Source organism: Somniosus microcephalus, chromosome 29 (genome assembly GCF_052327205.1).
Source record: "Somniosus microcephalus isolate GS21.2 chromosome 29, FLI_Smic_1.0, whole genome shotgun sequence".
NCBI lineage: Eukaryota > Metazoa > Chordata > Chondrichthyes > Squaliformes > Somniosidae > Somniosus > Somniosus microcephalus.
Genome location: NC_141015.1, coordinates 23,539,561 through 23,562,023, shown reverse-complemented (window position 1 = coordinate 23,562,023; position 22,463 = coordinate 23,539,561). Strand labels below are relative to the sequence as shown.

Here is a 22,463-nt window from a genome sequence, read left to right as displayed (position 1 = left end):
GCTGAATTTGGCCTAACTTTTTTGTATTAAATAGGCAGGTCACTTTTTGTAAAGCTGCGCTCCCGGCACAGTTAATTTTAGTGGCCGGAACGTCAGGCCGGCTGACCTCGGCACCGGCCCGCCACACTCGGAGGCCCAACCCCGCCAAACCCAGCCTGCAACGTCTTCAGTGTCATTGGAGCTGAGCAAAGCTCCCAACTTGGGCAATGCATTTCAGTAAAAAGGTAGGTTTGGTGCCTGGCGATAATTAGGAGGCTTCACGCACAATACACAACGTTAACCCCCATTACTTCTGTCACTGGCAACATTCTTCCCAACTCCATACACTGGATTCATAACTGATCGCAGTTATCCAATGAGTTCGGATGTTCCGAGAAGCTTTGGTCCCCTCTACCGGTTCCTACAACAACAGCAACTTGCTTTTATATAGCACCCAATGCGCTTCGACAAGCGTTATCAAGCAAAATTTGACACCGAGCCACATAAGGAGATATTTCTAGTGGTTCGAGTGCACATTAAATACTACATGGCGTGCTATGAAGAGCAGGGAGTCGTGGCCAACCTTCTTTCCTCAATCAATGCCACCAATAACAGGTTAACTGGACATTCATCCCATTGCCTTTGTGTGACGTTACTGGTACAGAATAGTGGTCCTATTTGCCTCCACAGTAGCTGCGCTTTATTAAGTAACTCATTATGCGAAGCACTTTGAGGTATTTCAATGCAATAAGGTGCTGTGTCGATGCAAGTTTTTTTTCCAGTTAGGAGTGACAACTCTTTTAGATCAGCGTGGCTCCGTTGGTCGCACTCTTTGCCTCTGGATCAGAAGGTTATGAGCGCAAATCCCACGAATATCACAATCTAGCCTGAGGGAATAGTGCCGCCGTGGGTAGTGGTGTATTATCAGGGGGTGCTGTCTTTCAGGTGAAACATTAAATCGAGGCCCTGTCTGTTCAGGAGGACTGAAAAGATCTCATTCCCACATTCCAACAGTGACTGCACTTGCAAAGCACTTCGTTGGCTGTTAAGTGCTTTGGGGTGTCCTGAGATCATGAACGGTGCCATATAAATGCAAGTCTTTCTTTTATACCATAGGGGTATGGTAGCATAGTGGTTATGTTGCTGGACTAGTAATCCAGAGGCCTTGGACTAATGATCAGGGTAAATATGAACTCTAAATCCCAGCACGGCAGCTGGGGAATTTAAATTCAGTTAATTAAATAAATCTGTAATAAAAAGCAGGTGTCAGTAACCATGAAACCGCTGTTTTCTCATAAAAATCCATCAGGTTCACTAATGTCCTTTAGGGAAGGAAATCTGTCGTCCTTACCCGGTCTGGCCGATATGTGGCTCCAGACCCACAGCAATGTGTTTGACTCTTAACTGCCCTCTGAAACGGCCTAGCGAGCTACTCAATTGTAGCAAACCGCTACAAAGACTGCAGCAGTACAAGAAGGTGGCTCACTACCACCTTCTCAAGGGCAATTAGGGATGGGCAATAAATGCTGGCCTTGCCAGGAACGAATTTTTTAAAAAACTTTGAGCAGGGAGCATTCCCATTCATCCCTCAACCAACACCACCAAAAACAGGCTAACTGGTCATTCATTGCACGTGCTTTGTGCGCGCAACTTGGCTGCCACACTTACAATGACTGCACTCAAAACAATTCAGTGAATGTTTTTTTTAATTCATTGATGGGATGTGGGCGTCGCTGGCTAGGCCTGCATTTAGTGCCCATCCCTAATTGCCCTTCAGAAGATGGTGGTGAGCCGCCTTCTTGAACCGCTGCAGTATTGTTTTTCGTAGCGGTTGTTTACAACTGAGTGGCTTGCTAGGCCATTTCAGAGGGCATTAAGAGTCAACCACATTGCTGTGGGTCTGGGGTCACATGTAGGCCAGACCAGGTAAGGACAGCAGATTTCCTTCCCTAAAGGACATTAGTGAACCAGATGGGTTTTTGCAACAATCGACAATGGTATCATGGTCGCCATTACTAAGACTAACATTTCATTCCAGAATTAAATTGAATTGAATTTAAATTCCACCAGCTGCCATGGTGGGATTTGAACCCATAGCCTCAGAGCATTTAGACTAAGCCTCTAGGCTTACTAGTCTAGTGACATAACCACTACGCCACTGCCACCGTCTTAAAAAAGGTGATGTGGTGCTATATAAATCCATGGAATCATAGAATGGGTTACAGCACAGAAGGAGGCCATTCGGCCCGTCGAGCCCGTGCCGGTTCTCTGCAAGAGCACGTCAGCTAGTCCCTTTCCCCGTAGCCCTGCAAATTTTTTCTCTCAGGTACTTATCCAACTCCCTTTCGAAAGCTCTTTCTTTCTTACGCACCGAATTCCAGACTGTTCCGATTGAGCAGGAAATCAGGCAGGTAGAAGAAGTCCGGGATCAGCTCTCTGACATCGCTCATGTTGTCTCTGGAGGATGACTCCCATTCTTTCTTGATGCTGAAAAACATCCTGTCCGCCACGTCGAAACTTCCCCCCTGAAAACATGCAAAAAGGTCTTTTGTCATTTTTTGTCCCTGTTCAATGTTCCCGTTCGCGTGCACTGAAAAGTAACACTGAATGGTCAATCTCAGAATCTTTCATCTCGCTGAAAGACTCCTTCTTCATGTAGGGTCGCCAACTCTGGTTGGGCACATTCCTGGAGCTTTCATATCCTGACTCCAACTGCCCAGCCCAGCCCAGTCAAACAGCCTTTTCACTCCCCCCCTCTCCAATATTTTTTTATCTATATACATAAATCAGTCGATCTGTCATTCTGTCTGTCATTCTGTCTGTCATCGCGTGTGCGTCTGGCAGGCTATGCGCTCGAAAGTTACAGGGCGTACCTACGCGCGCGTTACCTCCAAAGAAAGCTTACGCTTCCGAGACGGTTTTAAGCGTATTTACGTTTCGGCCAGGCTAAAATCGCGCCCGCGGTATCCGAAAAACCTTCAACATTCCGCTCATTAGCATCTCATTATCCGCTCATTAGCGACAGAGTGACCTCGAGGTCGACCAATCGTACGCCGGCTTGCTGGCGTGTGCCGCCGGGCCAATTGGTGCGTGTGTTGGCGGGCCTTATCGTTCTGAACCGAGGTGAGTCGCCGCCATCTTGATTCCAAACTTTTCCTTTCGTTTTCCCGCTTTCTGCGTCTTTCAAAAAAACTTTGCTTTTAAAACACATATTGTTTTTAAAAAAAAACATTTACAAAGTAATTAACTTATCTAATCTCATTAATTTTCCTACCTTTCCCCGTTTTTCCAGGTAGGCCTCCAAGCCTCGGCCTCTCCTCCGCACCCACGCCCGAGCTAGGCACCTCACGGCCGCAGTCGAAGGCTGGAGGGGCGGCCCTCAGCCCAGCGCCGCTACCTTACTAAAGGGTGCGCGCGCAGCAGGAGCAGCTCAGACGCGGCGTCTCTCTCTGGCTCGGCCGGGGGGCGGGGCTTGGTGAGCGTCAACGGTTACCCTGGCAACCGGGCCCGCCAGCCGTCTCGCGATCTTGAAGCCAGCTCGGGAGGCCGGTGCTCGGAACATCGCGCCTCCGGAGTTCGGTGCTTCGTTGCTTGGTGGGGGGGGCGGGCGGGCGAGCGAGCGAGCATCGGGGGGAGGGGGCGGGCGAGCGAGCCTCGGGGGCGGGGGGGAGCCAACCTCGGCAGTTCCGGGGGTGGGGATCAGGGGGCTCGGGGACTCTCCCCCTTCCCCTCCCCCCTCTCCCTCCTCTCCCCCCCTCCTCTCTCCTCCTCCCTCCCCCCCTCCTCCCCTCCCCCCCTGACCTCCCCTCCGCCCCTCCCTCCCCTCCCCCCACCCTCCCCTCCCCTCCCCCCTCCCCCCCTCACCCCTCCCCCCCTCCCCCTCCCTCCCCTCCCCCTCCCCCTCTTCCCCCCAGTCGCTCTCTCTCTTCCCCCCAGTCGCTCTCTCCCTCTCTTCCCCCCCAGTCGCTCTCTCTCTCTCTCTTCCAACAACAACATGCCCTCGAAAAAGCCTCGGCACCGCCGGGCACTTCAGCTAGTAACTAATAAACGAAAGTGTACAAAGAAAACCAAAAAAAAATGTTTTATCGATATGATGGCAGCAGTGTCCTGGCGATTAATCTTTCATTCCTGGAGACTCCTGGACAACCCTGGAGGGTTGGCAACTGTACCTACATCAGAAAGCCAGTCACAAAGGTACTTACATCGAGTGTGCAGCACAGAAACAGGCCATTCGGCCAAACTGGTCTGTGCCTCCTCCCACCCTACTATATCTCACCCCATCAACATATCCTTCTGTTCCTTTCTCCCTCATGTGCTTGTCTAGCTTCCCCTTAAATGCATCTATCCTATTCACCTCAACCACTCCCTGTGGTAGTGAGTTCCACATTCTGACCACTCTCTGGGTAAAGAAGTTTCTCCTGAATTCCCTATTGGATTTATTAGTGACTGTCTTATATTGATGGCCCCTAGTCTTGGACTTCCCCACAAGTGGAAACATTTTCTCTACATCTACCCCATCGAACCCTTTCATTATCCTAAGGATCTCGATCAGGTCACCCCTCACCCTTCTCTTTTCCAGAGAAAAGTATCCCCGTCTGTTCAGCCTTTCCTGCTAAGTTTATCCTCTCGGTTCTGGTATCATTTTAAGCAGTGATTTTCATCATTATGGGGTTAAAATAAACAGAAATGGAAAAAAAATACATTCTCATGCATTATTTCCATTTAGTAAAACGTTTGCTCTGTTATCATTCTTGACACTTAACACCTGGCAGGCTTGAGATCCAGCTCGATAACTACTGAATTGTATCAGTGACCAACAACAACACCAACAACAACTTGTATTTATATAGCACCTTTAACATAATAAAACGTCCCAAATGCACTTCACAAGTTATCAAAGAAAATTTGACACCGAGATATTAGGACAGGTGACCAAAAGCTTGGTCAAAGAGGTCATTTTTAAGGAGCATCTTAAAGGAGGAAAGAGGCAGCGAGGTGGAGAGGTTTAGGGAGGGAATTCCAGAGTTTAGGGTCTCGGCAGCTGAAGGCACGGCCGCCAATGGTGGAGCGAAGGAAATTGGGGATGCGCAAGAGGCCAGAATTGGAGGAGCGCAGAGATCTCGGAGGGCTGTAGGGTTGGAGGAAGTTACAGAGATAGTGAGGGGACGAGGCCAGGGAGGAATTTGAAAAGAAGAATGAGACCACCTAACGTTATGTGTTAATATACATTCTTATACAGATCTCAAATCTAACTTGATCTCAGACTCCCTGGCAATCAGGCCCATTATAATTTGACCTGCATCTGTTTAGCTCCTGCAAGTTTAGGAGCTGGGCTTTATCCTGTGTGCTATGTACATACGTCACTTTGGCGAGTGGAGGCTTATGCCTTAGTCTTGGTTAACAGTGGACTGAGTCTTCACAGAGCTTTCAATTACTTGACTTTTTTGCCTCATTGTTTTGGATTCACACATCAAAAATTTATACTCTTAAAAACGTAGGCCATGCAATTCCTGGGGATCAGCTCTGGTGGCGAAGGTACTGGGGAGAGGAACCTCTGACCCACCCCCCAGTCATCTGTATAGACCAGCTGGTATCTGAAAGGCTCCATCAACATTGCATGTCCCCATCCCACCTGATCCCACCCACCCTCACTTCCCCATTGCAAGACAAGTTGCTGCCTTGCTCCTCTCCCTAGCCCTCATCCCCTACCCCCTGCCAACCCCCTGCCACTCCCCACCCACCCACACTCCACAAGGTCCAATTGGGCCCAAAAAATAATATTGTTTTTGAACCTTCAGCTTTTGCTGGAGCCACTCCATTGCGAGAGAGGATAATCAACACCACCCCCCCCCCCCAACCCCTTCCAGGTCTGGTTACCTGATTCTGAGGCTTTGAAGGGTCTAACGCCAGGTCTCAACTCTCGTGAGCTCTGGGGAGGGTCGGAGATTTCAGGGCAGGCAGGAGAAAAATGCAGATAAAACCTTGGAGATTATTTTCAAGGATCACAGAATACTGTACCGGTGAGAGTCTGTTCACTGACTTCACAAGGGTGAACAGACTGCAACTCACGGGCGGTGGAACTGCTAGTGGACTTTTGCACTCAATAAATAAAATCAGTACAGCACTATTGTACAGTTTAACAGCTATAAACCCACAATCTGTTAAGCAAAGTAAAGTAATTAGGCGACAGTGTCTGTTTTGTGACCAGGATTAGGTCAATGTCACCAGAACGGATTACCCATTTCCTCCTGTGTTATTAATCTTCCCAGTAAGATGTGAATATCAAATTCCATTCTAATCTATTGCTAATACTCTACCAGGTCTTTTTTCTGTTTGTCTTTGGTGGTTGATTGTAACTTCCCCCATTCTCGTTTTATTATATTTGAACCTCTACCCAACACCTCCAGGCCATTTTTATTACATTTTACCGGCTACATTCCGCTCCTCCTAAGCCAACTTTTATTACATTTTATTGTCTTCTTGCAGCTGCTTCGGGCAGTCTTTTTTTTTTTTGGGTTCGTTTTTTACAGTCTTCCTTTAACTCTCCGTGGTCACGGTTAAGAAATGAAGCCTTGGAACACTCGCTGAACGACGACTTTGTCAGCTTCACAGGCTTATAGCTGTCTCGTTGGCAGGAACATATTACCGCTTTCCATCCCTTATAGTACATTAGATAACAAGTCCCTGTCACGATTATAACACCCCCAGCTATTTATTGCATGCAGTTTAGCATCATTGATAAAAAAATATATACAGATTCAATTAAGGATTCTATAACTCTTTGTATTCCATTTCTTTTAGGTTTATACTCTGCACTATGGTTAAAATAAATACTAAAAGAACACATTGCCATATCGTTGCTACATATTGTGTACATTAATTTACGCAGTGTAATACTTATTCTCTAGTATAATACATTTGCGGTACCATTTTTGAGGATGAAGTGTTACAGAACTACAGATAAAAACATAGAAACATAGAAAAATAGGAGCAGGAGTCGGCCATTCGGCCCTTCGAGCCTGCTCCGCCATTCAATATGATCATGGCTGATCCTCTATCTCAATATCATATTCCCGCTCTCTCCCCATACCCCTTGATGCCCTTTGTGTCCAGAAATCTATCTATCTCCTTCTTAAATATATTCAGTGACTTGGCCTCCACAGCCTTCTGTGGTAGAGAATTCCACAGGTTCACCACCCTCTGAGTGAAGAAATTTCTCCTCATCTCAGTCCTAAATGTCCTACCCTGTATCCTGAGACTGTGACCCCTCGTTCTCAACCCCCCAGCCAGGGGAAACATCCTCCCTGCATCCAGTCTGTCAAGCCCTGTCAGAATGTGATACGTTTCAATGAGATCCCCTCTCATTCTTCTAAACTCTAGTGAATACAGGCCTAGTCGACCCAATCTCTCCTCATTCGACAGTCCTGCCATCCCAGGAATCAGTCTGGTGAACCTTTGCTGCACTCCCTCTATGGCAAGTATATCCTTCCTTAGGTAAGGAGACCAAAACTGCACACAGTACTCCAGGTGTGGTCTCACCAAGGCCCTGTACAACTGTAGTAAGACATCCTTGCTCCTGTACTTAAATCCTCTTGCAATGAAGGCCAACATACCATTTGCCTTCCTAACTGCTTGCTGCACCTGCATGTTTGCTTTCAGTTACACCCAGGTCCCTTTGCACATCAGCATTTCCCAATCTAGCACCATTTAAATAATATTCTACCTTTCTGTTTTTCCTACTGAAGTGGATAACTTCACATTTATCCACGTTATATTGCATCTGCCATGGATTTGCCCACTCAGTCAACTTGTCTAAATCGCCTTGAAGCCTCTTTGCAGCCTCCTCACAACTCACAATCCCACCTAGTTTTGTGTCGTCAGCAAATTGGAAATATTACATTTGGTTTCCTCATCCAAATCATTGATATATATTGTGAATAGCTGGGGCCCAAGCTATTGATGTGGAAGAAATTTGGACCATTTTCCATTCACCGCTGAATACTGGAGTCTGCCTAAACCTTACCCTGTTGGATTCTGGTTGCACTGTCTTTTATAACGCACACATGCCCCCCCCCCCCACCAGTTGCATTGTCAAGAGGGACCAATGGTTGCCATCTACAGCGTCCAGTCACGCTGAGTAAGTTTAGAGCTTGTGCGGGACCTGTTTAAAAGTTTAAATTTGAATTCTGATCATTTAAAAACTGGAAGACCTTCCAACAGGCCGGTCAGGGACTCTTTAAAGCTTGGCCGAGCATCGGCCTGCAGTTATACTGCAACGGGTGTGAAGCCCATGCAGTGGAGACTATCTCCCGGAACCACTTTCACGCCTCTGGCCTTCATTGCGGTCAAACTTCCAGCTGGACTCCTTAGTTATACTACCAGCTGCGCATCCATGCACATCCCAAACCACTGCCCAATGGTACCAAAGTGATGGTATAAGGACTCATAAAACTGCAAAGAATTTTGAAAAACATTGGGGTAGGGCTTCCTGTCACTGTGCCTGGGTGCACTGGATGGCCTGGGCTCAGTATATAAAGAAATATTGGCCGGGGAGGATTGCATGTTGGTGAGGGCATCTACCTGTATTTCCCGTATCTGCTGCGTCCTGATAATTCAACACGCCCGGATGCAGAAACAGGAAACTATGTCGCCGTTAGGGCAGGGAGCTTCCAATCTGGTCAGAGCTTTCAATTCTCCATGGAAGCGTCAACAAGCAGGTAGTCTTGGAGCAGGCCACAGGGAGAATAAAGCAGCAGCAACAGGTGAAGACTTTTCTCTCTCTCTGTTCCCCTCCCTCTGATTCCTCCCTCAGCCCCTCCCTCTCTGACTCCGCCCTCAGCCCCTCCCTCTCTGACTCCTCCCTCAGCCCCCTCCCTCTCTGACTCCTCCCTCAGCCCCCTCCCTCTCTGACTCCTCCCTCAGCCCTTCCCTCTCTGACTCCTCCCTCAGCCCCCTCCCTCTCTGACTATCTCAGTCCCCTCCCTCTGATTCCTCCCTCAGCCCCTCCCTCTCTGACTCCGCCCTCAGCCCCCTCCCTCTCTGACTCCTATCTCAGCCCCCTCCCTCTCTGATTCCTCCCTCAGCCCCTCCCTCTCTGATTCCTCCCTCAGCCCCTCCCTCTTTGATTCCTCCCTCAGCCCCTCCCTCTCTGACTCCTCCCTCAGCCCCCTCCCTCTCTGATTTCTCCCTCAGCCCCTCCCTCTCTGACTCCGCCCTCAGTCCCCTCCCTCTCTGATTTCTCCCTCAGCCCCTCCCTCTCTTAATCCGCCCTCAGGCCCCTCCCTCTCTGACTCCTCCCTCAGCCCCCTCCCTCTCTTAATCCGCCCTCAGCCCCCTCCCTCTCTGACTCCTCCCTCAGCCCCTCCCTATCTGACTCTTCCCTCAGCCCCCTCCCTCTCTGACTCTGCCCTCAGCCCCCTCCCTCTCTGACTCCTCCCTCAGTCCCCTCCCTCTCTGGCTCCTATCTCAGCCTCCTCCCTCTGACTCCTCCCTCAGCCCCTCCCTCTCTGACTCCTCCCTCAGCCCCTCCCTCTCTGACTCCTCCCTCGGTCCCCTCCCTCTCTGACTCCTCCCTCAGCCCCTCCCTCTCTGACTCCTCCCTCAGCCCCTCCCTCTCTGACTCCTCCCTCAGCCCCCTCCCTCTCTGAATCCTATCTCAGCCCCCTCCCTCTCTGACTCCTCCCTCAGCCCCTCCCTCTCTGACTCCTCCCTCAGTCCCCTCCCTCTCTTAATCCGCCCTCAGTCCCCTCCCTCTCTGACTCCTCCCTCAGTCCCCTCCCTCTCTGACTCCTCCCTCAGCCCCCTCCCTCTCTGAATCCTATCTCAGCCCCCTCCCTCTCTGACTCCTCCCTCAGCCCCACCCTCTCTGACTCCTCCCTCAGCCCCTCCCTCTCTTAATCCGCCCTCAGTCCCCTCCCTCTCTGACTCCTCCCTCAGTCCCCTCCCTCTCTGACTCCTATCTCAGCCCCTCCCTCTCTGACTCCTCCCTCAGGCCCCTCCCTCTCTGACTCCTCCCTCAGCCCCCTCCCTCTCTGACTCCTCCCTCAGTCCCCTCCCTCTCTGACTCCTCCCTCAGTCCCCTCCCTCTCTGACTCCTCCCTCAGGCCCCTCCCTCTCTGACTCCTCCCTCAGCCCCTCCCTCTCTGACTCCTCCCTCAGTCCCCTCCCTCTCTGACTCCTCCCTCAGGCCCCTCCCTCTCTGACTCCTCCCTCAGCCCCCTCCCTCTCTGACTCCTATCTCAGTCCCCTCCTCTAATCCCTGTTGATCGCTGTGGTCCCTGTTTCAGTAACCCCTCTTTGTTTCCTGTCTCTCTTGAGGGATTGACAGGGTAGATGCTGAGAGGTTGTTTCCCCTGGCTGGAGAGTCATGAACTAGGGGTCACAGTCTCAGGATAAGGGGTCAGCCATTTAAGACCGAGATGAGGAGGAATTTCTTCACTCAGAGAGTGGTGAATATTTGGAATTCTCTGCCCCAGAGTGCTGTGAATGCTGAGTTGTTGAGTATATTCAAGGCTGAGATCGATAGATTTTTGGACTCTAGGGGAATCGAGGGATATGGGGATCAGGCGGGAAAGTGGAGTTGAGGTCGATGATCAGCCATGACCTTATTGAATGGCGGAGCAGGCTCGAGGGGCCGTATGGCCTACTCCTGCTCCTATTTCTTATGTTCTTATGTTCCCCTCTCTCACCACAGATTGTTCCTCTTTTTCTGTTATTGCGTCAACTTATTTTCTTTCTCTTGATCTTTAAGTCTATCTGCGTGTGTTCTTTTCTCTGTCTCCTTTTTTAACCTTTCCCTTTTTCTGTCATTCTCTCTTTTTTTTCTTTCCTCTGCCTCGTTGCCTCGCATTTCCCCTCTTTCTCTCTCTTTCTCTCTCACATTTCCCTCTTCTCTTTGTCTCTGTTGGTTTTCTTCAGACATAAAGCACACACAGCCAGTGAGCAGAACCTTCTGCTGCACTGTAATGAAGGGGAATGGCAGTCTCCCCACTCTCCCCTTCTGTACAGTCCGCCACCTAGTGGATAAGATGAGAACTGACACGCAAAAAAAACACACCCAACTCAGGCAGGTGGATTCTGTGTAAAGGCAACTACAGAGCTTAAGCCTAGAGTTGAGGAGAAGAGCTCTGTCATTTAAAGTATTATTATTATTAAATGGTACCAAATCGGACATTCTAGCCTTAAATAAGAAAAGAATAGTAAACATTTTACAGGCAGAGTTATGCATGATGTTACTGTCAATAAGGCAACCCGACACCATTTAGTGATGATTTTCAGAATACAGATATATTTGCTTTACAAACAGCTGGGGGTAGATTTTCCTGGAGCTGTCAGGCGGGGTTTCAGGCGTGTGGGGGGGGGGGGGGGGGAATCCCGAATTCGGGGGTCCCGACACCACCCCGCCCAAAACCCGCCTCCATGTAAGTTTCAGGGACGGCGGGTACCCGCCCCACACTGGGACCCGCCGACCCGAGGCGGGAAGGGATTAGTGCCAATTAACTGCCTGTTAACTGGTAGTTAACAGGCAGTTTTTAGCCTAATCCCTATTTTGAGGGGTGTCATATGGGATTCCCGACGGCTCCAAACCACGCCAGGTAGAGCAGGCAGGCCGTCGGGTTGAAGGAGTTTGAGGGATCGCGATGTCGGTGCTCAGGTGAGTGATGGGTGCATGAGTGCAAAGGTAAGTGTGTTTGGTGTGTCTAAAGTGTGTAAAGAAGTTCAAATTACCTGTACTTACCTTAACAGCCTTTCTTCCTCTAGCCGTCGGGAGTCCATCACTCAGCCGGCACTGGAAGCAAAATGGCTGTGAAAAGTGACAGCCTTCAGCTTTCATTGCCGGTGACAGTTCTAACTGAGTCTGTGTAGAAGGACTCAGGTTAGAAGTCAGACTGTCAGTGTTTGACAGCTTCAAACAGCTGTGAAACGCTGATATTTCATCTTGACAGATGAAATTTCAGTCTGTGACGTCACCTGTTGCCGGGTGGCCCTTAATTGGCCTGCTGAGCCCGCTGGGCGGGCTCAACAAGATCAATCAAGGGAAAATCGCGCGGATTGGCCGGATATCAATGTAGGCGTGACTAAAACCCGAAAGTTGAAGTCCCGCCTCCTTCCCGACAGCTTCAGGAAAATCTACCCCAGGATGTGTAGCTGACACCAACTCTGCACCAGCGACACAAACCTAATCGCGAAACGTCAGTCAAGCTGATAGCATGGATTGGCAGCCCACATACACCTTGTGATTAATGATTTTAATAGTATTTTGAATGTTTTTTTTAAAGAAGAAAAATCTTTATTAAAGTTTAATAATCGCACGCCAAACCCCACACAAACAATATTGCAAGTTCCCTGATCTTAATGCTGCGGTACTGACTAGTAAACGCTGTAGGACAGCGGAGTTTAATCAATTATTGGAAAAAAGAATAATAAAGCACAACTAAAACACAATTATGTCTTTTGTTAATATTTTGGCATGAAAAAAGGACAATTGCTAACAGCTAACAATAACTGTAGAAAAAAACATTGCGTAAAAATAATACTTCAAAAATGTATTTTTTTCCCGCAGTTCTCTTCACTTTCCCCTCCCCTCCACCTGAAAGGGTTGGCTTTTCCCAGCTTTTGGTTCCACAGGCAGTTGTCTAGCCCCTGGCCCGAGTGACCATTCTTCATGTGTGAGCCAAGGCCATGAGTGGCGGCAGGCTATTCAACTGTAGGGGTATCATAGCTGAGCCTGTTTCTGTTCTCACCCAACGTCCATACACATGGGCTGGATTTTTCAAGCCCCGAGGAGGCGGGCATGGAGGCAGGACAGCCGGTCAACTCAAAGAAAGTGGGGGCGGATGGCAAACCCGCCCCCAACCCGCCTCCATGCCCTTTTGCCAGGAGGTGGGAAGATGTGCAGCTTTGGGTCCCGTCTCCTGGAGGCGGGAAAGGCATTTAATCCTTTTAACTGCCCATTAACAGGTAGTTAACAGGCAGAAAAAAGGATTAGTGCCATTTTACCTTCACAGGTGAAGGCTTCCCGACCTTGGAGAACCCCGCCGGGTTGGAGGAGACGTGGCGGAGGTCTGCGGCGGTCAGAGGCACCTGGAAGTAAGATGTAGAGGTGAGTGATGGGTGCAAGTGTGGAGTGGTAAGTATGCAAGGTGATTGATAAGTTTAAAAAAGTGTTCACTTATCTTGTTTTCTTCCTGCAGCCTTTAGACGCAGTGGATCGGGAGAGCCGACAGCCTCCTTGTCAATTTCACAGATTGGCTGTTGGAACCTCCATTCCAATAGCCATGTGAAATTTACAAATTTGAAAGGTTTGATGAGTCCTAAACAAAAGGACTCATCAAACTAAAGAGAATGTCAGTGTTTGACAGCTTCACAGAGCTGTCAATTGCTGACATTTCTTCTTTGAAGAAGCCTTGACAGATAGCACGTCTGACGTTGACATGCTCTGCCAGTGACTTCCTCCCTAATTGGCCTGCTGAGCCCGCAGGGCGGGTTTAACAAGGTCATCAGGGGAAAATCCCTCTGGTTGGTCAGGCGAGGATGGAGGCGGGACATTGACACGACAAGCAGCTGTCCCGCCTCCAACTCGCCTCCATTCACAACATCCAGCCCATTGAATCACAGAGCAGTACAGCACAGAAGGAGGCCATTCGGCCCATCGGGTCTGCGCCGGCTCTTTCGAAGAGCAATCCAGTTAGTCCCACCCTCAGAGCGTGGAGAACGTAGTCGAGGCTGACACTCCCGCTCGGTACTGAGGGAGCACAGGAACAGGAGGAGGCCTCGCTAATCCTGAGACACCTCAGTGGTCAGTCATAGCGCCTTGGCTCAGCACAGACAGGAGAACGAATCGGGGACCCTCCCAGTCTGTACGGAGTCTGCGTTCTGTGGGTTTTTTTTATATCGTGTTCTGACTTGGAGTGGCACTCATCGTGGCTGCAAGCACGCGATGATTGATACTTTTCATTAATGCAACTTTTGTTTTAGGTAGTGACAGCAGTCTCTTGAGAGAGACAATAATATCTGATAAAAGCATTAGTGATATCAAATAAAGAAAAGAAATATACATGCAAAATGTTGTTAGTGCGACAAATTGGGTTAAAGATATTACTCGAATAAAAAATAGGATCCGCAGTGGCCTAATGCTTTATGTATCAGCTAATCCCTTTACTGTGGGATTTGGTTCACTGCCATCAAATATGCATTACATTTCTCTAATAAAATAGACAACATTTTATTATTTTTAGTGTATTGTCTTAGGCCAGAAAAATCCAAATTTTCTCATCGTTTTTTTTTGGGGCACTTTGCATATATTTAACGCTTTTAAAACTTTTCATAAAATATTAAAGGTTTTTTATTATTGCATTTCTAAAAATGTCAACCGATTCACACAATGCCGCGCAGAGGCAAGTAACAACCTACTTCAATTCAAATGTGGTTTTACTGGCTGTGCAAAATACAGGCACTCTTAGCCAGGTAAGAGGAATCAAGCAAACCTTCCAATCATTATGTCAAAAAAAACAATCGGCACCCTGATACAGAAAGGCCGAGAAATTCGTCCCGGGCGGTGGAGCAAAGCAGGCGGTATTGGGTCAGCCGCCCGTTATATCCAGTGCCTGATACTCAGTTCCAATGACTGCAATGGCCCGAGACGAATTTCTAGCCCAGGGTTACTTGACATTTGATTATTTATAGTTTAGATTAGCTAACGACTGCACTTCAAGACCAAATGTCAGCATTGGCTCAGAGGTAGCAATCTCACCTTTGAGTCTTAAGGCCAAGCGTTCAAGCCCCACCCCTGAGAGTTGAGCTCATAATCTGGGCTGACACTCCAGCGCAGTACTGAGGGAGCAAAGGAACAGGAGGAGGCCATTCAGCCGCTCGAGCCTGCTCCGCCATTCAGTTAGATCATGGCTGATCTGTAGCTCAACTCCATTGGCCTGCCTTCGTTCCATATCCCTTGATACTCATACTTAACAGAAATAGGTCGATTTTGAAGCACCATTTGATCCAGCTTCCTTTTGGGGCGGTGGGGGGGGGGGGAGAATTCCAGTTTTCCACTACATTTTGTGTTAAAAAGTGGTTCCTGATGTCCCTTCAAAATGGCCTTGCTCTTATATTAAGATTATGTCCCCTCCCAATCAAATCCTTTTACCATTTTAAACACCTTGGTCAGATCATGTCTCAACCTATCGAGATGAGCTTCCGACCACATATCCGCGCCAGCACCAAGACTGCCTATATCCATCTCCGGAACATCGCTCGACTCCGCCCCTGCCTCAGCTCATCTGCTGCTGAAACCCTCATCCATACCTTTTGTTACCTCTAGACTTGACTATTCCAATGCACTCCTGGCCGACCTCCCATGTTCAACCCTCTGTAAACTTGAGGTCATCCAAACTCTATTGCCCGTGTCCTAACTCGCACCAAGTCTCATTTACCCATCACTGCTACCAAGGCCCTAAGCTCTGGAATTCCCTCCCTAAACCTCTCCACCTCTCTACCTCTCTTGCCTCCTTTAAGATGCTTGTTAAAACCTAACTCTTTGACCAAGCCATCTGCCCTAATATCTCCTATGTGGCTCGGTCAAATTTTCTTTAATAACACTCCTGTGAAGCACCTTGGGACGTTTTACTACGTTAAAGGCTCTATATAAATACAAGTTGTTGTTGTTAATAAACTCAAGGGAATGCAAGCCAAGTTTTTGGAATCTGTCCTCATAACTTAACCCTCTAAGCCCCGCTATCATTCTGGTGAAAGTGGGGGTGAATGAGGGAGTGCTGCACTGTTGGAGGTGCTGTCCCTCAGGTGAGATGTTAAACAGAGGCTTCACACATGAAGAATGGCTATTTTGGTGAGGTATCAGAGATAACAGCACAAACCTTAGAATCTGGCCTTTATTGTTCAGCATCATACAAGTCAACTGAGCCATCAGGTAGTTCTTACCCCAGTGCTTGAGCAATTCAGAAATGACCTCAAGAGAAGAGCCCCAGCAAACCGTGACTGCATCACGTTGTGTGTGAATAATAATACTAGTACTGTACCTGCAGTGTGCAGAAGGTCTGAGTGAAGGGCTCCATTCGGACAAGGTAAGAAGCGACAATTATTGCTGAAGAATAATGAGTGCAGTAGTGACATCGTACAGACAAGTCCTCTGCAAGAAATCAAACAATTTCAATTGGTCAGTAAGGTACCGCAAGATCAAGCTAAGAAATGACATTTGTAGAAAGAGAATAGGACCTATATACTAGGAGTGAGCTGTTCAGTCCCTCGAGTCTGCTCCGCCATTCGATTAGATCATGGCTGAGCTGTTCCTCAACTCCGTTTACCCGCCTCAGCTGCATTTGGAAGTGGAAATCTGGAATTCACTCCCCCAAAAGGCTGCGGCTGCTGGGTCCATTGAAGTTTCAAGACTGAGATCGGTAGGTTTTTGTTAGGTAAGGGTATCAAGGGATGTGGAGCAAAGGTGGGTAAATGAGTTGAGGTACAGATCAGCTGTGATCTAACAGAATGGCGGAGGAGGTTTGAGGGGCTGAATGGCCGACTGTGGAGGCTTATGTCTTATGCCTCTTCACCGGGAGGGAACAGGACCTACATACCATAGGTGAGAATGGAACCTATGCAACTTTGGTCTGATGGGAGCTATATACCAGGATTGAGAATGGGAACTATACACCAGCGGTGAGAATGAGATCTCCATACCTGGGTAAGAATGGGTGGATACCCAACTGAGAGGATAGAAAGACAAGAAAGACTTGCATTTCTATAGCGCCTTTCATGACCTCTGGATGTCCCAAAGCTCTTTACAGCCAATGAAGTACTTTTTGAAGTGTTGTCACTGTTGTAATGTAGGAAATGTGGCAGCCAATTTGCGCACAGCAAGCTCCTACGAACAGCAATGTGATAATGACCAGATAATCTGTTTTTTTGTGATGTTGATTGAGGGATAAATATTGGCCAGGACACCAGGGATAACTCCCCTGCTCTTCTTCAAAATAGTGCCACGGGATCTTTTACGTCCACCTGAGAGAGCAGACGGGGCCTCGGTTTAACGTCGCATCCGAACGACGCCGCCTCCGACAGTGCTGCGCTCCCTCAACACTGCACTGGAGTGTCAGCCTAGCTTTTTGTGCTCAAGTCTCTGGAGTGGGACTTAGAACCCACAACGTTCTGACTCTGAGGCAAGCGTGCTACCCACTGAGCCATGGTTGACACTGTAATGGGCTGCAAGGAGGCTGAAACTGTCTATCAGACAGGGGTTCGAACAGGACAGTGAGCGCGTGGCCTGGAATCAACTCAAAGTTCAATAAATTGTAGGGATACCAAAAGATTAACATGTTCATCCATGACAAAACACGAGTCACCATTACGGCATTTAGATACCATGTTCTCTAGGCCCTAATCTTGTGTATTGTAAGCTAACAAATATTAAGGGTATGTTTGGGAGCCTTATTGTTTGTTTCTCATTGTTCACCAAAACCAGAAGATAAATTTACCACATCAGAAATAAGAGAAAAACAGTTTAAAGAATAAGCTTACAGCGCAAGCAGTCTTCACTAATGCCTAGATTATAGATTACAACCAAAAGCACAACAGCAAGCGCATTCCGCAATTTCACTGCGACTGTTCTGTAATTTAATTCAGCTGAAACTTTGAACGCCCAAGGAGGGTGTGCAGGAATAAGTTCCAACCAATTAAATTTATGTCATTGCGTTGTAAGGTTATTATTCTCGGTATGCCCCTGGTAAAGCCACCTTCTGCTTCCCTTCATCTGAAATATTTAAAACACATGGAAAGATTAAAGAAGGTGACTCCGTGAGGTTATGAACAGCGGGCGGTGTTACCAGAGATTATTGTGCGCTGGGACTATTTACAAAGTTCTCTCACAATCGAAAGCACCTTGGTGTCAGCCATGCCTCAGTGGGTACCACTCTCGCCTCAGGGGTCAGGAGGTTGTGGGTTCAGGTCCCACTCCAGAGATATGAGCGAGAAATCTAGGCTGACACTCCCAGTGCAGTGCTGAGGGAGTGCTGCACTGACGGAGGTGCCGTCTTACGGATGAGACGTTAAACCGAGGCCCCGTCTGCCCCCTCAGGGGGACGTAAAAGATCCCCATGGCAATAATTCGAAGAAGAGCAGGGGAGTTCTCCCTGGTGTCCTGGCCAACATTTATCCCTTAATCAACATCACTAAAAACAGATTATCTGGTCATTATCACATTGCTGTTTGTGGGAGCTTGCTGTGCGCAAATTGGCTGCCGCGTTTCCTACATTACAATAGTGGCTACACTTCAAAAAGTACTTAATTGGCAGTAAAGCACTGTGATTATATAGGGCCCTGGTGAGACCACACCTGGAGCATTGTGTACAGTTTTGATCTCCTTACCTAAGGAAGGATATACTTGCTATAGAGGGGGTGCAACGAAGGTTCACCAGACTGATTCTGATAGAGATGGGGGGATTGTCCTATGAGGAGAGATTGAGTAGACTAGGCCTATATTCTCTAGAGTTTAGAAGAATGAGAGGCGATCTCATTGAAACATACAAAATTCTTACAGGGCTTGACAGGGTAGACGCAGGGAGGATGTTTCCCCTGGCTGAGGAGTCTAGAACCAGGGGTCACAGTCTCAGAATAAGGGGTCGGCCATTTTGGACTGAGATGGGGAGAAATTTCTTCACTCAGAGGGTGGTGAATCTTTGGAATTCTCTACCCCAGAGGGCTGTGGAGACTCAGTTGTTGAGTATATATTAAGAAAGTGATCGATAGGTTTTTGGATATTAAGGGAATCAAGGGATATGGGGATGGTTCAGGAAAGTGGAGATGAGGTAGAAGATCAGCCATGATCTTATTGAATGGTGGAGCAGGCTCGAGGGGCCGAATGGCCTACTCCTGCTCCTATTTCTTATGTTCTTATGGGACATCCTGAGGTTGTGAAAGGTGCTGTATAAATGCAAGGCTTTCTTATAGTACTTTCAAAAAAAACACATAATGAATGTTACAAGCCATAAAGTAGCATTGCTAGTGGGAATTCCAGCCAATACATATCAGGAAATCGTGGCTGCATGCTCACGATTTTCCAATACCTGCTGAGCCACTACTTGCGGTGCGGGTTCTTGTCAAATTTACCCTCAGGAGTTCCATTAAAGTCATTCACAGTGGAACCTTTGCTATTTGCTGTATCGAAGGAGATCTCACTCTACTGCTCCCGCATGGATAATGGCAACTATTGGATAATTGACTGTCCCCAAATCTCCATTCAATGGATTTCCTGTACTCTTTTCTGTTTTAAACTGAAGATATTTCTTTTAATACATCCTGGCAGCCGCAGCTCCCCTCAGTCCCCACCCCCCCCGAGTGAAATTCTGACAGCCCTGTCTTTTGGAACCATTCATGAGATTGTGGATAATAGGCGTCCAGATAATAACCAAAGGTCACCTGTACATCATTAAAAGTTTTAACATAAACCTTGAGCATTCAAACAAAAAGCTGATTTACTCAGCTCTGTTAACCTGGAAGGGCTTAATGCGCTCAGGAAGTAAATAACTCATCAGTGAGAATATATTACTCTCAACTCGCAAACACCGTACTGCAAAATGGGAATAAAAAGGGAGGGGGCAGGGTAGAACAGAGTTGATACTTCACTGGTACTCTAAGAAGCTAAACGTCCCCAACCTCATGTACATCACCACCACAAGGTTAAATAAAACGTTATGTCACTGAGGTTTCAGTCCCTAAAATATAACTACTTATTATAGCCAACTATGATGCCTTTAATGGCATATAGAAAATGGACACACCCGTGTAGAAGGATATCTAAGAATAGATGCCACCATTTTTTTTAAAAGGAGAAGTTCCAAATTGGGCTGGCCATTAATTGGGGTTTTTCAGATGAGACCTTAAACCAAGGCCCGGTCTGCCCTCACAGGTAAGCCTGAAAGATCCCATTTCAGCAGAGGAGTTCTCCCGATGTCCTGCCCAACACTTCGCCCTCAAACATCGTCACTAAAACAAACTATCTGGCCGCTCGTCTCATGGCTGTTCGTGGGACCTCGCTGTGTGCAAGTTGGCTGTTATGTTTGCCTACATTACAAGAGTGACTCCACTTCAACAGTACTTTGTGAACTGCTTCGCAACTTCCTGAGGCTGTGAAAGGCGCTATATAAATATAGGTACGTGCTTTCTGTAAAACAAAGAGCAAAATACTGGCAATCTGAAGTAAGAACAGGAAATGCTGGGAACGCTCAGCGTCTGTGGCGAGAGAATGGTAAGGTTAACGTTTCAGGCCAGTGGTTTTTCGTCAGAACCAGATGTTACAGGTGAACAGCTTATAATGAGGAGCAGAGCCAGGGAATGGGGTTGTGGGCTGGTGTTTGGGATAGCGATCCCCTATTGGTAGACAGCCGGTGGGATGGTCTTTTACCTCCACCATATCCTAGGCCACGGAAGCCTCCTCCACTTTGCCAGATGTTCCACGCTTCCCTTCCCCTCTGCTATTCTGCTGTAACCATTCACACATCATCTGAGTCTCGGATGCAACTTTGTTTCTCTAATTTATCTCATTATTGCCTCCTATTGTCATATAACTACACTTCTTTCATCTCCTGTCCTCCACCTGATCACGGACCATTCTTCTTATTCTCCCCGCCCCCTCCTCCCTGGCTGTTCCTCAGTATAAACTGTTCATCTGTAACATATTCTAAATTTATTCTTGGGATGTAGGCGTCGCTGGCAAGGCCAGCATTTATTGCCCATCCCTAATTCCCCTTGAGAAGGTGGTGGTGAGCCACCTTCTTGAACCGCTGCAGTCCGTGTGGTGAAGGTACTCCCACAGTGCTGTTAGGGAGGGAGTTCCAGGATTTTGACTCAGTGATGGCGAAGGAACGGCGATATATTTCCAAGTCAGGATGGTGTGTGACTTTGAGGGGAACTTGGAGGTGATGATGTCCCCATGCGCCTGCTGCTCTTGCTCTTCTAGATGGTAGAGGTCGCGGAGAAACATCTGCTAGCAGGTGGTAGAGAAACATCTCCTGTTTCTGATGAAAGGTCACTGACCTGAAATCTTAACCCTACCTTTCTCCACAGATGCTACCTGACCTGCTGAGTGTTTTCGGCATTATCTGTTTCTCTTTCTTGTTTTGCAATCTATCCTGGCTCACATCGCAAAACACAGAACAACGACAACAGGTTTCCTTCTGAAATACCAGCAATACCAATTTGGGTAAAATAAGAGGGGAAGATTTCACCTGTTTGTTACTTGTAGTGATGAATTGTAATGGCTGACAGAGGGTAACTGGAAAGTCCAGTGTGGTACAGAGCTGTACAGACCAGGTACAGAGCTGTACAGACCAGGATAATCCTAGGTTCAACTCATGATCTATGTTGAGTTAGCTGGTCAATCAAAGCCACAATAAGGAGCGCAACATCATCACCACTGGGCTGGCGAAGGGATGAATCAGCTACGACTTTGATGAGTGACACTGGGTGACATGAATCAGTCATTCATGAAAGAAAGACTTATGAAATAATACTGAGTGGCCTATGGGTGGCGCTGTCCAGGGAGAGTATAAATACTCGGGCAGGGGCCCAGCTTGCACAGGACATTCTTAACAGGAACGAGTGAAGGACATAACTAGACCTCCATGTTGTAAAACAGTTGATTAAAGCTTTGTTTAATGCTTAGACCAAGTGCCTAGTAGTTTTCTTACGTCACTGGGTATTAGATATTTGGTTCAAAAACAGAATTATTTCTAACCCTTACTATTGTAACAATCTGCCCATTGAGGGGCCAAGCCGATTTAATTATTGGATACCCAACCCAGTGACACATGTGTTTGGGTCAGAATCTTGACTACTGCCAAGCTCACCTCGAGGGCTGTCTGTGCTGGAGGTTACAGAGGAGTTTGAGACTCAAGCTGTCCAGACTTTCCAATCAAGGGAGGGAGAAGAGTCTGAAGCAGTGGTGGGGAACCGAAACAAAGGTGTGTGGGGTGAGGAGTGAGGTATTAACTGAACATTAATCACAGAGTGCTAAAGAAGTCAAACACCAAGATACCAGCAAGGAGGTCAGTGTGAACTGCTAAAGAAGCAGCTACAGTTAGGGTTGGACTTTATTATTTTACTCAGCACTCTACTGATGTCATTTCCAGGAACATTAGGAACAAGAGGAGGCCATTCAACCCCTCGAGCCTGTTCCATCAGTCAATCAGATCATGGCTGATCTGCACCTCAACTCTATTTATCCACCTTGATACCCTTACCTAACAAAAATCTATCTAAGGTTGTGGGTTCAAATCCCACTCCAGGGACTAGAGCACATAAAGCTAGGCTGACACTCCAGTGCAGTGCTGAGGGAGTGCTGCACTGTCAGAGGTGCCGCCTTTCGGATAAGACGTTAAACCGAGGCCCCGTCTGCCCTCTCAGGTGAACGTAAAAAATCCCATGGCACTATTTCGAAGAAGAGCAGGGGAGTTATCCCCGGTGTCCTGGCCAATAGT

The 22,463-nt window shown here is 47.9% G+C and overlaps 1 protein-coding gene across 2 annotated transcripts in view; it reads right to left on the bottom strand.

Moving 5' to 3' along the window:
- wdfy4 (WDFY family member 4) overlaps positions 1–22,463 on the bottom strand; it is a 351,018-nt gene that overhangs the window by 62,553 nt on the left and 266,002 nt on the right. For both annotated transcript variants that reach the window (XM_085970369.1, XM_085970368.1), the window contains 2 exons: positions 16,014–16,123; positions 2,351–2,504 (listed from right to left, as the gene is read on the bottom strand). In XM_085970369.1, the coding sequence (XP_085826495.1) occupies positions 2,351–2,504; positions 16,014–16,123 (264 nt within the window). The remainder of the gene's footprint in view (positions 1–2,350; positions 2,505–16,013; positions 16,124–22,463) is intronic.